Source organism: Bacillus rossius, chromosome 7, assembly GCF_032445375.1.
Source record: "Bacillus rossius redtenbacheri isolate Brsri chromosome 7, Brsri_v3, whole genome shotgun sequence".
NCBI classification, from domain to species: Eukaryota; Metazoa; Arthropoda; class Insecta; order Phasmatodea; family Bacillidae; genus Bacillus; species Bacillus rossius.
In genome coordinates, this window is record NC_086335.1 from 49,770,316 (window position 1) to 49,786,353 (window position 16,038).

Here is a 16,038-nt window from a genome sequence, read left to right on the forward strand (position 1 = left end):
GCATTTGCTTCTCTCGTGTCTTCGTATATCATGGGAATATGCAAAGGAGATTTTTCTTTGGTCACAAATATTTTTAGCAGATAATCTCTAAGTGTAATTTAGAGAATATAAGTATTTGTGTAAGTGATAATATTACACTTCGTGAATATCTGTTGAAAATGTTTGTGACAGAACAATAAATGCATGAGTGGTATGATGTTAAAGTTAGCAGAAGTAGCCCTTAGGACAAAGTAGTGCTATAAAATTGACGTCAACCGGAGAAGCCTGGTCAGTCTATGCCACCTTTCCCCTCGCCCCCCCCCCCCCTCCCCGGTCCCACTTCCCGTACTGGTAGCCGCTCCGTCTTAGATACGTATTTTGGGTGGTTGTGTATGAATAGCGCGCCATGGACGTCAGGTCGCACCAAGTGAACCAATTCGTGTCGCAGGCGTTGTGTGATATAATCAAAGGTGTAGGCGAAGTAGCAACTAATAAACCAGGGCATACAATTTTATTTGTATTTGTTTATTTCAACATCCTGAGTGTGACGGCGTGTGGGACGCCGTAAGAGCCCACTGCGTAGGTGAAAAGCATACTTGACGCTGAGAGCGGACCAGTGGCGAGTACTAGGATTGGCTCTAGGAGGGTTAAAATCACGCCTCACATGGGCGACGTCACGGCCCTGAAAAAGAGTCTCCCGGGTCCGTGCCCCTTGCACGGTGGCGCCCACAAATTAATCTCAGTACATGTGTGTGTGTGTGTGTGTGTGTGTGTGTGTGTGTGTGTGTGTGTGTGTGTGTGTGTGTGTGTATATTCTTCGTCAGACAGATCTTTCATAATTTTGATGTAACTTTGTTCTTTGCTGATGTACTAGGTTTATGTAGGGATAACTTGGCACGAGAGAAATTAAAGGGCGTTTGCAGAATTCAGTACGGCTTGTAAGCAATTTTAAGTCCCGTAGTCAGCCACAAGATACTGGCGTTACATATTAGTTCAGTGTGGACACACCATTTTAATAAAATACCACTAATCTTTCTAGCTGTGTAAACACACGCACTTAGTGCCAGCTCCTTCACTGGCTCTGTCCTCAACTCTGGTCTTCTGATGAGGCTTGAAGGCACAGCGGGCTGGCATGCGCTGTACAGTTCTTATGAAGTAGTGTTTCTTTTTCTTTTTTAATTGCAGGAGACTTTGTTAACAGTTTGATGGAAATTGTAAAGGAAAGCATAGCACGACCTGTGGAAACACGTCGGGAACCAGATGGTAAGTATAAACGAAGTGTGGAGGTCATGATGGTGCTTCGATAAAAGTAATTATTATGTGCTGTCTAATATTCCCGCATAGAGAATTCCCGCTGGTCTTGCATTCCGGAGAACCCGGCTTACGAATTCCAGTCCGGCCATCTTGATTTAGGTTTTTCATGGTTCCCCAAAGTGACCCGAGGTGAATGCAGGGAGGGTTACCCAAAGTAAGCCATGGCCGATTCTCAGTGTCCCTGACAAAATGAAAGCCCGAATTAAATAATATCACAAGGTTTGAATGTCTCCTTAATATCCTTAATAAGTCCTTAATTCGTCTTCAATTGAATAAGGGCCCGTAAAAACTTTAAATTTCACTAATAATCCATAAAAACTCATTAATAAAGACTAATACAAATGTAAGTAATTGATAAATGCAAGTATTTTATGTTCTGTTTTTGTTTACTACTTGGCAGCATACAATGCTTTACATGCACAGTACAATTTGCGAATATAATGCCAATTGATTAGATTTTATGTGTGAAAATAATTTTGAATTTGTTTTTTGTATTTTGTATCTCTTATGTATTATGAATTAAAAAAATAAACACATGTCAGCATTGTTTTCATAACATAAACTTTGATTTCAAATCGGGGCTTTTAAAAATGCCAGTATGTTAATATTTTTCTTATTGTGGGCTATCATCAGTTCAAAAATACTGCAGATTTATTTATGAAGAAATGTTCAACTGCTGTTGGCATTTTGCATGTTTCATGTTTTGACAAATTCTGTCATGGTGTTGGTCTTGATGCTATAATTGTCATGGAAACATTTTTCTGTTAGTTTTACTGTTAACTGTGTTGCTAATGGATAAATATTACATTATGGGGAATTTACAAACCTTTTAAGTTTTTCTTTGTATGTGATAGTTCATAATTTAGTTTAAACACTGTGCTTCTGCATAATGAAAACCAGGATGTGTGCCTTCATTTGCTAATTTTTATAGCAGGGAAGGAAACACAGGTACTAATGTTTGGTCTAATACTTATTGCCATAAAATATGACTGTACAAATGGGAAATATATATATGTAGTATATGAAGCTTGAAAGCTATTGCTCTACTGCTTGAATATCACAAAGTTGAGCTGCTTTTTGTGTTTTTTGGGTAATAGAGCTACAGAGAAACATTATGGAGTATTAGGTACCTAACTTGCAAATGTTTTATTCATTTTCAAAACTATTTTTTGGCTATAAAAAGTAAGAATTCTTGTCCCAATATGAAGACCCTATGATTTGTCAGTGATTACGTTTTTTTTTGTTGTAAGTTATTCCGACAAATTTCACATTGCTGAATTACAGATGGTGACCTATATCATCTTTTGTCTTGACAAAAAAATTTTTAACTGTACATCAATCCCTCACTTAGCACGTCTTCAGATTGCGTGAATTCATTTAGCGCGATGTTAATGTTACTGCCCCAGTCTTGAATAGCACGTCTGTTAATTTCTGTTAGCACTAAATAGCCACAGGTAAAAAAAAAGATGGGCATGATGCCACGAAGTCTGCTTCAACTCGGTAAACAACAGATACACCGTGGCAGACAGTTAGCCATACGAGGGAGGAAGAGATGCCTGCACAGGTCTGACTACGCCATCGGCTGTTGTACAAACATCAGCTATGGCAAGTTCAGTTGCGGCTAGGGAGTGTAAAGGACTTAATAATTTTACGTTCGTGTGTATGCCGCCGTGCCGTGCCGTTGTCGCCCGGCCCCGTAACGGGCAGTGATAAACTTCAGTCTAGCCAGCACGTACAAATGCAAGCAACATTTGCCCATTTGTCTGCTGGTAACTGTACGTGTGCAGGCACCTACATTTGGAATCATAGTGGAATCATGGCTTCCAAGTAAAAGCATAATGCATCGTGTTTAAGGCTTTGATACAAAATTAGAAGTATTACGGTGTTCAGAGTGTCATGAAGGCCACACTTATGCTGGTCACACTTTAGTTTCAAGCAACTGTGTGCACAATCGTACAAAATAAGGTCTCTATTAAACTTTTATATATTTGGCGTTAGATACTGAAACAAAAATTAACAGATGATTCACATGGAAAAGGTTGTTAAATGAATGGTGCAAATGAAAAAAAATCAAGGGCTTGACAGGATTAATTTGAACCAAGCGATGATAACTTGAACAAGAACATTAATATTTGAAAAATTAAAATGTAAATATCCGGACAGTAATGTCGGTTTCACTGCCAGTAAAGGATGGTTTGGAAAGTTGGTGAAAAGGTCTGCGACATAAGTTGGTCATGCCTGGACGGGCAGTCACCCAGTCTACTGACGATAACTATATCCCGTTACGCTGTGTCGTATTTGTCATATATTCAATGGTAGGCTTATAAAGATAAATGGTGTAACATATTTATCGTTCACTGTTATTTTATACATTTATATTAGGTAAAGAATATTTCCCTACACATTTTGGAACACATTAAGTACATTAGCCTTGCTATTTATGGAGATCAATGCTTTAGAATACACAATTTCGGATAGCACAAACATTTATAGGAATGCATTAGTTGTGCTAAATGAGGGATTGGTGTAGTTTACTACATCAAATTTTTAAAAAAATTTCTTTCATATCTGTTTATTTATTTTTGATTGCAGTTAAGCTGAGTTGGGCTTTGCATTTATCTTGATTTGTGTACTGTTTCAGTGGAAGATTTGCTGAAAACATTCAGGAAGATGAACGTAGAAAATAAAATGCAACAGTCAGGGACAGGTAAATCATTACGTTTGCCACTTTTTGTCAAGAGTTTTTCATGGTATGTTACTTTAAATCTAAGTGATCTGCAGATTTTGTGCAGAATGTAGTTGAATTGTGCTAAATTTTAAAGTAATGCATTTATTTCGTAAGGGAGCCTTTTACCGAAGGGGTTGAAAATTTTCTTTTGAAATATCAGAAATTGGCACTTACAAACCCGAAAAACAATATTTTTCAACTGGGATTAACAGAAAATGATTTGATTCAATTTTTAGTTAGCCACCATTTGTGAGTGCATTCCCTCTCCTATGGATAACTTTAAGACATGTTTTCTGGATTTTTTACATATTATATAATATGCTGTGGTTAAAATGTACTGTTTCTGAGCTTCATTTTAATCATTTTTAATTACGTGCGTTCTATGGAGCAGTAGTTGGATCTGTTCATATTTTTGATAGTATATCACCACATTAAATTGTTTATATTTAGGTGTGTGTTTTAATCTTGTAATTGAAACATTATTTTTTTTTTTGACGGTTGAACAAGGATTGTAAATGTAAGTTTTTAAAAGAAGTTTAATTTTTTTCTTTTAAACAAAATTAATGAATATGGTGTGATTGAGGCATATCGAGAGGAAATAGAGTTATGAATTGCCACCACCTGCAGTCTCGTGTTCGAGACCCAGGGCGGGTCTAATGTTCACTGGGTGAACTTGAGGTGTGGGCACCCGGCTAGTTCTGTGCAACCAACATGTGATGCCTTGCGTGGTCCACTGGGTCCATTGGCTAGAATCTTCGTGACAAGAAATTAGCTGGTATACTGTTGTGCTTCCCTGCAAACCACAGTATGCTTAAATCTACGTAATTATGATGCTATGGTGTTGCAAATAAAACTGTAATAATTGCAATACAAATTGATATTTATTCCACACAGCAATCACACATTGGCAGCCTATGCAATAAGCGTAATGTGATTAAGAAACATGGCCCTGAACTCTTACGTCCTAATGACAATCTTTGTTGATTGTTCTCCTGGAGTCGGCCAGTACCGTAAATTGAAATATAACTAAAGAGTTGGGGCCCGGTGTTCCGGAGCCGTGACTCAGCATTGTAAGCTCCTAGCCAATGTAGGTTCAGTTAATTAACAAAAACGTGACTTGCTGGAGTTGACCAGTCCTGTAAGTTCATTATTCCACAGCGTGGTTGCATGGCAGAGTTAAGTTAAATGAAAAGGTTTAGGTTGATGACTATTATTACCAGAATTACTGCTTGGAGTTACAAAGTTCCCCACGGGACGAAGCGTCTGTCCCGGACCACGGCCTGCGCCAGACTGCTAGCGGAAACTGGCTCAGGGGTGTGGGTAGCGTCACCCTTGCGCCAAAAGTAATTAAATGGAAAAAAATATATATGACTCAACTTGGAGACTGTTATTTTCTGTAACTTCTCCATTTGTTTACACTTAACTTGACTTGACTATGGTTATGTAATGAACTCATTTTACATTATGAATTAATTAAGGCCATTTGCTGTAAGGAGAAATTGCTGCGTTCATTAAACATGATGCTCTTAAGAGGCCAACACTCGTGTTCTACGTTCGCATGCCCGTTTGGGCAAGAACTGGGGCTAGATTAATTTTTTGTGTGATCACTTTAATATTTCAGGACTCTTATTATACAGGATGTTCATAAAACACAGGGGTTACGCCATTTGCATATACAACACTTGACTTGGGTTCACCTTGCAGGCAGGTACATTCCACCAGCAGTGGCAGATGAGGTGAGGACCAGGTTTTAGCTGCCACAGGAGGTACCTACAATTTCAAAGTGTACTAATCTAAACTTGTGATATCAATATATTCTTTCTGGTAACTATAATTAAACAACCTTAACCTTTCTATTTTTATTCCCCACATGTCCCTGGTCCATTTGCGATTCAGGACCTAACCCACTGTATTTAACTTCACCTCACCACGTGACCATGCCACGAGGTTAATAACTTATGGGACTGGCCGGCTCCAGAATAACGTTTTCAATTTATAAGCCGTACATATGCCTGCCGGCATAGAAAATACATTTTTTATTAACCTAACGTTGATTCATGGCTCGTGTTGCCAGTTTGAGTCCCGGTTCATTATTCAACTTATGGGATTGGCCATCTACAATCACAACCACCCCTTAGCAAGACTGTTGCTAGGACATAATCACATAACAAGAGAAAAGAATAACAGAACAATAATTTGTCAGTGCAAGCCACATCCATGTAAACCATGTAAATCCGTGAACCATGTGACATTTACCATCATTCACCAGTGTTCCATTAGGCGAAGTCAGGAATCAGTGCACTATGTTGACTAGTGCCCGTGCTTCCAATTTAAGTCAGATTCTTGGACTCAGAGCCTAGTGACATACTCTGGCCGTCTACCCACATAACAGCAAGTTGGTTAGATTCAGAGCTAGCCTGGCACCCTCCCGGATAAATTCAGCAATCCAGCACAAGTAGCATTACTAGGCTCACTCTGGGTTTTGACACCCAAACTGCAGGTAATAGCAAAGTGGAGGAAACTTATGTAGATCTTTTTGAAAATATTTGCCCATAAGTACAGCATTTGGACTTGCCAAGTGTCACATTATTAACTTGATTGTTCTTTTTCTTCTGGTAGATAATACATAGCATCTTGACATCTCAGACAATTATTTTCTCCCACATGGTGGACAAAAAAAAAGTCAGTGATGTGTTGCAAGAGAGGCAAAAAAATGTTTGACTCTTTTACACAAGCATTCATATACTGCATGAAAAAAAAAAAGAATAAAGAAATGAACATGCTAAGTTGCTACTTTTTTGTGTTCTTATATATTTAGTTAAAACAAATTAAGATGACCTGGACATGTTAAATGTATCAGAATATAAGAGCATGTATTTTTACAGATTGAAATAAACATGCAAATAAATAAGTTTCAGGCTTAGACCTAGATTTTAATTTCAGCTGCATCTGTGTGATACATTTGCATTCGTCACTCCTTTTTAAATTTAATCACCTATGGAATAGGCTTAACATTTCTGCAAGCTGACAAAGCAGCAGAGGAAAAAATTGCTGCAAACTGCAAATCTTGGCTCCTCTAAACAGACATGTCTGTCCCTTTATCTTTCACCCAACCAGAGATACATACAGCTATCCCTATCCTCTCATACAACCAAATGCCTCCTCAAAATGTTATTAACTATGTAGAAAATTCTCACTAAGACAGTTTGTGTAAAAAAAAGTCCACTTAATTGATTTTTCTTTTGTGTGAAGAGAATAATATCTCACCTATACTAAAGCTTAATCTGTGGTTTACTCACCTGTGTTGTATTGGGCTTATATCTTATGATACCGTTGTTGTTGTTATTGTTGTTGTTGTTGAAATTTTAATTTTCAAGCTAAGCCTAGTGTTAAACTAAGTTGAGTGCAGTAGTTAGGGAAATATGTGTATACATCCTGTATACACAGTGTTTCCTCTACTCCTGATGACGAAAATGAGAGTGATCTTTGTTGTGTTTTTTTATCTATTTCATTAGAAAATTTTACGATGGGCGGGAATCATTGGGAGTGTGTAAATCACAAGTGCGTAATTTATGAATATTTCAGACGAGTCTCAGAAAAACAAGCAAATGGTCATGGAGGTACTACAGCAACTAATGAATGACCAGAAGACAGGGCAGAATGATACTAGGTGAGCAAGTGTAATTTATAGAAGCTATTTGACTTAGGTTACACATTATTTGTGTGATTTAATTTGAATATGAAGCAAAATAGAGGGAAGAGGAGTTCTAAGCTGGGAAACCTTATTAAGGAACTTTCCTACCTGAAGATCTGGCCACTAATTAAACACTAACAAACACAAAACTCCAGTAAATTTATTTTTTACTTCTTAAGCATTAATTATATTCTCTTTGAAACTCACAGAGTGTATTTTTTTAAAGTGACATAGTGAAAGGTGTCTGAATGACTCATTGAATAAAGTATTCTCACTAGTAAAACCCTATATCTGTATGTGATTACCCTTCAGATGAAAGATAAGCTTTATAGGTACCATTCACTTAAAGGTTGGATATGAATTAGTACAGTATCCATTTCCTGTTTTGATGGTATCTCTGGCATTGGGATTTTATCTGTTGAATTTTGAATCCTTTTAAATCTTTTAAAGCAATTTTGTCACTTGAGGCATATAAATGTTAGACACAAAATAATTATTAAAAAAAAACATTCAGTACCAATTAAGATGCTATTAACGTAAATTCATAGTAACATAACTAATTACGTGACTTGTCAGTGCTCATTCAAAGTATGTGGCTGTGTGCAGCTGTCTGCTTATAATGTGTGGTATCTGCCAATGAGTGTGATTTGCCTCAAAATTAGCAAATTTAAAAATATTTAGATTGTGTGGATGTAAAAAACACAACTATCCCACCCCCTTAGGGGCCACGCCTACCTAGGCACACACACAGTGTGCAGAGCTTCAGAAAACACCATGTGATTTGAAAACTGCTCAAGATATCAGAGTGGTGTCTGTTCATGAAAAGCATTTAAGAATATGCTGAGGGCGGATGAGTAGTTATGTTTCTGTATTTCATGTTTAAATTGTATTTTTTGAAGACTCTAAATGGTTAAAATGTGTTATTTCAGAATAATATTTAGGCTTATAAACACCCGGTACAAATTCTTGAAAACACTCGAGTGAACCGCATTACACCTTTATCTCCATTTCTCAACCATGGGTACCTCTCATCTCTCATGGTCGCCCTATGCACGACGAGAAGACTGCACGCCAGTCCACAGCATTATGCCAGAGGCGATACCGCGCCAGAAGCACCAGCGAGAATCATACTTAACATCCCACCGTACTAACACAAATACACCCCTGACTAAGCGTGCCCATATGGGGGAACATACCTCACCATCTCTGTTCGGCAATATTTAGTTTTATAATTCCTATTTTCAATAACCTTTAAATTTTTTGGTAAGTCTTTTCAAGGTTTTAAATGCTTTTGTTATCTTGTTTCTAATGAACATGCTCCTGCATGTAAGAACTGGGGGTGAATTACAGATAATTTCATGCGAGCAGCTTCAGTTGACAATATTTACAATAGAGAGTGTATGTTGACTTCAAAACAAATGTTTAAAGCCAGGTTATAATATTTTCAAGCCATAAAATTTAATAATGAAACTGTGTTACAATTTAGATACAATTGTCCCTATAAGGGACGCCAACTTTCATAAAGCAAGCCCTTTTGCTAAAATATACCACCCTTTGTACTACAGGTGGAGATACTGGCCACAGCTCTCAGAAGCATGTGTGAAGGAAGTAAAGGTGTTATCTTACAGCCATCTACCAAAGTACTAGGTGGTTTGTGCAAAAGTGTTTTTGAAATAGGAAAAATTTGTTGTTGACTGAATAAGTTAATTATTAAATTATGGCTTCACGTCTTGAATGGGGGCCATAAGAGACGTATGAGAATGGAGCTTTAATGAAATAAATGGGTGAGGAAAACAGGATTACCCCAAGAAAATCCTCTAATGCCATGTCCGTGACAGTTGGTGAATTAAACTCGTGAATCTTAAGTGCCATTTCAGAATTAAATGTGTGGTACTAGGTGTATCTTTGCAAAAATTTGATGGGGTCCATTTTTGCACAGTGTGAAATCACACTTTAATTTTTACTTTCATGTTGAGAGTACAGCGGGTTTCTCTACACATGAGCTGTTAGCTAATGTGCATAAATTATTTTCAATTGGTGGTGGTTTCACGTGTGAATGTTTCACAGGAGCAGAACTCGTGAACGCTCTGTCAGTAGTAATTTCGTACTGCCATGGTGTGACGACCCAAACACTGACAGGTATTTTATTCAGGATTATTACATGTTACTGATCTACTACTTCTTCATTTTTACATACTTCTTCAAATTGTTGTTAGCATCAGAAATTACTTGTTTCATACTGTAATGTTCAGCTACAGTTCATGTTATGTATGAACATTATTTGTTACAAGATGCGTAATTAAGGTTGGCACTCTTCAAATTCTGCACACACATATTTTAGCTTCTTTGTAACATATTCTACATGCTGATATCTCATGGTCGGTGTTTGTTTTTCATCTTCACACCTGTAAACAAATTTTGTTTGCATTTTTACATTTTTTTTTTGTTGGAACTTTAGTAGAGCTTCTTAATACAATAGAAAGTTGCTGTGACTTATGCTAAACTCTATGAGTTCAGAAGTCCTTTGGTAGAGTTCTTATATATGTTATATATCTTGGTTACAGAAATTTTTTTTTACAAAAAGAAAATTGTTTAGCAAAAAAAAAATAAGGTACTTACTATTTTATGAAAACTGAAATTAATTGCTAGTGTCAGTTTCAGGTACACAAACTGCATTACTATTTTTTTTTAAAAGCATTGTTGTTGGTTATAGCTACTGGAGGGTTTGATTATTCTTTTATTGTATTACTCTGCTCCAAATAACATTTTTATAAGTCAAAACACTTTGGATCACACATCAGAATTTTCTAGCATCTTCATCCTTGTCTGGCATTTTTTTACCATATGCGATATTACTTACTTGTGACATAGTTAAAAAAGCAACCCTGTAGGCCAGCTTTCACACTAGCGACATGAGGCAGAGGTGCATAGTTCTTGCTTAGACTTTTCCTTATACGACTGTGCAGGTTGGCCATAGTATTCCTGCTTACTACAGTTTTGGAACTTATAAATGATTTTTAAATATTTTTGAATGGAAATTAATTTTACAATAAAATATTTTTCATCACAAAAAAAATTTAGGTTTTATTTAATTCCGTATCTCACTTTACAGTGAGCTTGAGCTTATTATATTTCTACTAAGTACATGTTTGACAGTTGTTTGAAATGTTATGTATGTTGAAGATATAATTTGGTTTTTTTTCCAGTCAGCCCAAGTTTTCTGGCAAAGGAAAACAGTTTTCAGAAAATAGAGCACCTGGGAATGATATGCAGGACAAATACTTCAACAAAAACAAAGGACTCCGTGAAAAGAAAGGTTTTGATGACCAACAGATGAAGAACGCGTATCAGGGAAGAGGTGGTTTCAGAGGAGGTAACCGGGGGAATTTCTCCCAGGACAGATCGCGCAAGGACAATTTTGGAAGAGGCGGAGGAGCAGCTGGTCCGACTAACGAGTTTGCCCAGGCCCGGTCTCACAGTCAAACCACGTATCAGCGCTTCCCCAGTGCGCCCGGGGCCAATCAGCCCTTCAATACACAGCATCAGCATCAGAATTGGCAACAAGAAGGTATGTCTTGCTTTATGGAACTGGAAAGCAAGCTTTCAGCACAGAATATTTATTTGACTAACCTTTTGAGTACGAAAATTGACTCAGATTTCTGGAATCTGTAATCACGAAACTATGCAACATTTATGTGGTTATATTCTTGAAAAATGACCTGCATTCTCTTCATTGGCGTAGCTGTGTTCATAAAGTTGGAGGGGACAAATAATGATTTTGATGTCATGTAAACCCAGTCCCCTCCTACTAAGACGGGGGGTCCGGGGGTCCTCCACCGGAAAGTTTTGATTTTAAAAGTGTAAAATAGCGCTTTTTAAGCAGTTTTTGTATCTAACCATTGGATACATGGATGTTAAAATAATTATTGTTTCTTTAAGATAAAATTTGATGAGTGAATAATTTACGAATAAAGTTGGGCGGAAGGCAGGGAGGGCAAAAGCTCTCTCTTTTTTTTTTACTCGGATGGAATTAAATAGTATTATTTTTCAATTATTATGAAATTTTTATAAATTATTTTCTACAACTAATTCATTTACGATATTATCAATCTAAATTAAAAAAACATGTACACTTGGAAACATTAAAAAAAATTGTTTATAATTCATAAACTTTGCCTTCTTGTCCACATAATAGGCTACATCTTATGTCACAACTACTTTGACTGATTAGCCCTACACATTTAAAATCTCGAGCACACGTCACTATTCGATACCTTAAATAACACTGTACATTTTTTTTTATTAAAGTCTTTCTGCTGTACTAGTGCCCGACTGCCTGTAGCTCGTTATCGTTTACCAAACACAAGTACCCGTCTCTCATTCTTACTTATAAATAGAGATGTGATGACGTTTAAATCAAGTACGTCCAGCTCATGTTGATGAGCATGTAGTACAGCTACATGGTTAAGTCTTGCCTGTGTCATAGTTGATCTGAAAAATTAAATTTAATGGTAATTACTTTCCGACACATGAAAGTACAAAAACAATATTTATCAAAGCCAAATAATTTTTTTTAAGGTTTCACTAAAAATCAAACATACCTACCTGAGATAAGTTTTAAGCCTTCGTAGAAAGCTGACACTTCTTTCAGCTGAACAAGAAGAGCTGGGTACAACAAGCAGCAATCTCAAAACAACTTCTATATTTGAAAACAGCTGCCTAACTTCTAGCACAGAGTTCAATAGTAATTTTGATACATCCTTAACATATTTTGGCTTATGCCTCCGTAACTCAGTCGGTAAGGTACCGGTCTGCAGTGCGAGGGATCCCCTTTCAAATCCGGGTTCGGCCAATGATGATGTGTTTTATTTTCACCTCATTTCACCCCTATCGGCTCTTAAGACTTCCTTGTTAAAGGGCCGTTAAACTCTCTTCACTCACTTAATAACAATGTAAAGATTTAATCAGGGTAAAATCTCCTGCAGTTACTACACTATTTTTCTTATTAAAACTATTTTTAAGTACTTAAGTGGAGAGATCCCTTTTGAAGGAGTGTATCTGGGCAAAAAAAAAAGTGAGAGGGTGTTTGAAATGAGGTGAACGGTGTGCCGCGCCGATAATAAAAGGCAGGGAAAAGGGAAAACAGGCAATTCCTGAGAATACCAACTTTCCGAAGCATCATCCCGGCATAATTTCCACATCCGAGAAACGAACCAGGTAACTTATAAAAACTGCAATTTTAAGAAAAAGACAACTTTTTATTTACATGAATACTTGTGCTATGTTTAGTATAAATTTTTATGTATGCATAGCCGTTCAATGGTTATTAAATTTGTGTGGACTTTCTAAAACGAAACATTTTTATTTCAATGTTTACAAATCCTTAAGTTTACCTTTTAACTTTGTTATCTCTTTTATGTTTAAGGATGAGTTACTACCAGCAAGGGTGAGAAACTTAAGACTACAAATTATAAAATTACAGTTAAGAGTTAAGTGTTAAATGTAATGGTTTAATGGTAATTCAAAATCGCCTCCTACCCCCCCCCCCCCCCCAAACACACACGTTCGATGAAGTTTCAGCATGAGCACCTTCACACTGTCTTTTGGCTATTGAAAAATATGCTAAAACCGTTTTTTGTCTTTTCATTGTTGATAAAATGAAATGCTAATGCACACGTAAGTAGTTTGACTCTACATCTACAACTCTCTGGTCTACTGCTCAACACATGTTTCTACAACACTACTCCTTACACCCAACACGACAGCAAAATAGCGAAATACTTAAGGTTATTCAAGGAATGTGCAAGTACACTCACAGACGATATGTATAGGTGTATGATAACACGAGGAGGGAGGGAGCTAAGCTGCCTAATGACAGCAGACATTAGGTCTGGTTGCAAAGTGGAAGGGGCGTAGTCCTGCAGCTATACTCTATTTCAAATAACATTGGTACGTTTTGACAGTTTAAAGTAAAGTCACTTTACTATTTGTTTTTGAATGTTATAATTTTGATGCTGGACATATTTCTTGCACATGAACCTTTGATACATGGTACCCGATTCGCTTAGATTATAGATTTATTCAAATAGCATAACAGTAATGCGGAATAATATTATAAAATAAAAATATCCCGGTCTAGAAAGTTGGGGGGGACAGTCCCCTCCACCCAAAAAGTTCAGGGGGACACGTCCCCCCTGTCCCCCCCGGTTCCTACGCCCCTGATTCTCTTACATATTAATGAGGCGAAGTCTACATTGCAAAAATTGTGGGAAATATGTTGTTACTGGTAATTATTTTAGTCTACTAAGTACACATTTACTGTTAGCTTTGTGTGCATTATTTCTTGCAAGTTTGTGTTTTTTGTATCTCTGCTCTTTATAAACAGATTTTATAACACTTATTTCATTAATTTTAATTAGTTTATAATTTAATATTCTAATTAGTAAATATATGCCTGGTGATGCAGTGATATCTGAGCAACATCAGTGAAACTTCCAACTTTTTAATAACGGACATCTCATGTGAATAAAAAAGTCCGTAATTGAGAAGTGTCCACTGATAAAAAATGATAAGAATTTAAAAAAAAAACTTTGGTATTGTGAAGTTGAATAAAGTAAAACACCTACTGCAAGTTCTCAATAGGGAAAGATGTTCTAATGATTACAAATAACAAAAAAAAAAAAAACTTGAAGGTTAGGTTCCTAGACTGTCTCAATTTAATTTAGCTCCATATCTCAAAACAGTGTGTCATAAAAAAAATTATATAGGATAACTTTTTTGCAAAATAACAAGAAAGAGGTCTGTATATAATTATTGGTTCTCTAATCATAATTTCATATACAAATCTCACGTGTTCCTGTGCTCTGCCACTCTGAGCCCTCTGAGTGTACATACTGCTCGTAGCTCTGGAAGTGGCTAAAATGAAAAAGTACAAGTATTTGGTCAACTATTAATTGACGTTGCTTACCTCTGCAGTGGATGTAACAGATTTCCTTATAATGTTGAGGGAGAAGGCCCTCCTGTCTTCGCTGTACCCATAAAACTACATTGTTTCCTTATCAACCCAGGATACTTCTTGCGTGAAGGGTGGGGAATATGCATCTTAAACTATTTGAATTTCTAATACTTGTCGAACATTGCAAACCCTGGCATTTGCGCTTATACTGTTTCAACAGCAGGGGTTGCCTTTCAATTGGCTATACTAGACAATAAGACAAACATTTGGCACGGACACATCTAGCACCTGAAGGGTTGAAGTAGTTGTATGCATACACAGATGGAAAAGATAAGGTGAATGGCACAACAAGTTTTCACCATTAATCGAAAATAGGTGTCCGCATCTGTTTCTTAGAATGCTCATTAATGGGAGGTTTTTCCCCATGATAACATGTTGTTGTCAGTGATTTAAGAAATGTCAGTGTTAAGTTTCGCAGTATTTTTGCAAGATAAAGGCTATCAGACCAAATTGTTGCAAACTATGAGTGTCTACAGAATATGAAGAAATTACTATTATAGTCTAAAAGAGGTACACACTTATTACAAAGACATTAAAGGAAATGTTACATTTTTGTATTACGTACAAATGAAATTTCTTTGCTCAAACACAGTTGCTAGGAATGCCACAATAAACCATTCAAAACCTAATGGTGTAACAACACAGGATACTGTCTCCCCATTGTTAAACAGCTGAAATAATGATTTGTTATGTTGGGTGATCATATTCAGAACATGGTTAGCTTTTCTGATATCATTTAAATACCAGCTTTTTATTCATTTTAAGAAGTATTCCTGTGTTTGCCATATGTTTTAAGATTATGAATTACATAGTTTCATACTTTTTAAGTTGTTCTGTTGCTTTGCTTGCTTTGTGATGAATAAACCCCTAGGGATTATTTTTACTTGTTTGTGTATTTACATTTTTATGTACATTCGCATATTTAAGTATTGCTTGTTTTATTTTTTTAATTCGTAAATGCATGTTAACATAATTTTGTATTGTATTTTTGTTGCCATGTTCTTAGTTTTAACAAGCAGGTGCAATATTTTGCTGGTTGCGTAAGCATTAGAGAGAGACAGAGTTCAGAGAGAGTGAGAAAAAGACTCGTAAGTAGTTGAAGTGCTGTGCGCCATGGTTGGCTGATATTTTTCCATGTCTTTTTGTGGTTGGGTGGTGAGGCCGCGCATCTGCCACTTCCGTCGAGTGGTGCGCAGTTGCGTTTGACCTCGTTAAGACAGTCGTGTGGTCGTGGTATCTAGAGGTCGCGGTCTCTCTAAACATAATGTATTTATGTAGTTGAGAATCAAATTTTGCTGCTGCGGTCCA

At 36.7% G+C, this 16,038-nt stretch overlaps 1 protein-coding gene across 11 annotated transcripts in view; it reads left to right on the forward strand.

Annotated features, from left to right (window-relative positions):
- Positions 1 to 16,038, forward strand: part of LOC134533990 (uncharacterized) — a 69,514-nt gene that overhangs the window by 19,105 nt on the left and 34,371 nt on the right. For 7 of the 11 annotated variants that reach the window (XR_010075418.1, XR_010075417.1, XR_010075419.1 and 4 more), the window contains exons 4-8: positions 1,165 to 1,242; positions 3,935 to 4,000; positions 7,607 to 7,691; positions 9,783 to 9,854; positions 10,922 to 11,283. Coding sequence is in view for 5 of the 11 variants with exons in the window: in XM_063371868.1 (XP_063227938.1) it covers positions 1,165 to 1,242; positions 3,935 to 4,000; positions 7,607 to 7,691; positions 9,783 to 9,854; positions 10,922 to 11,283 (663 nt within the window). In the remaining 6 variants the exon portion in view is untranslated. The remainder of the gene's footprint in view (positions 1 to 1,164; positions 1,243 to 3,934; positions 4,001 to 7,606; positions 7,692 to 9,782; positions 9,855 to 10,921; positions 11,284 to 16,038) is intronic. The other 4 variants (XR_010075422.1, XR_010075420.1, XR_010075421.1 and 1 more) reach the window with 1 other exon arrangement.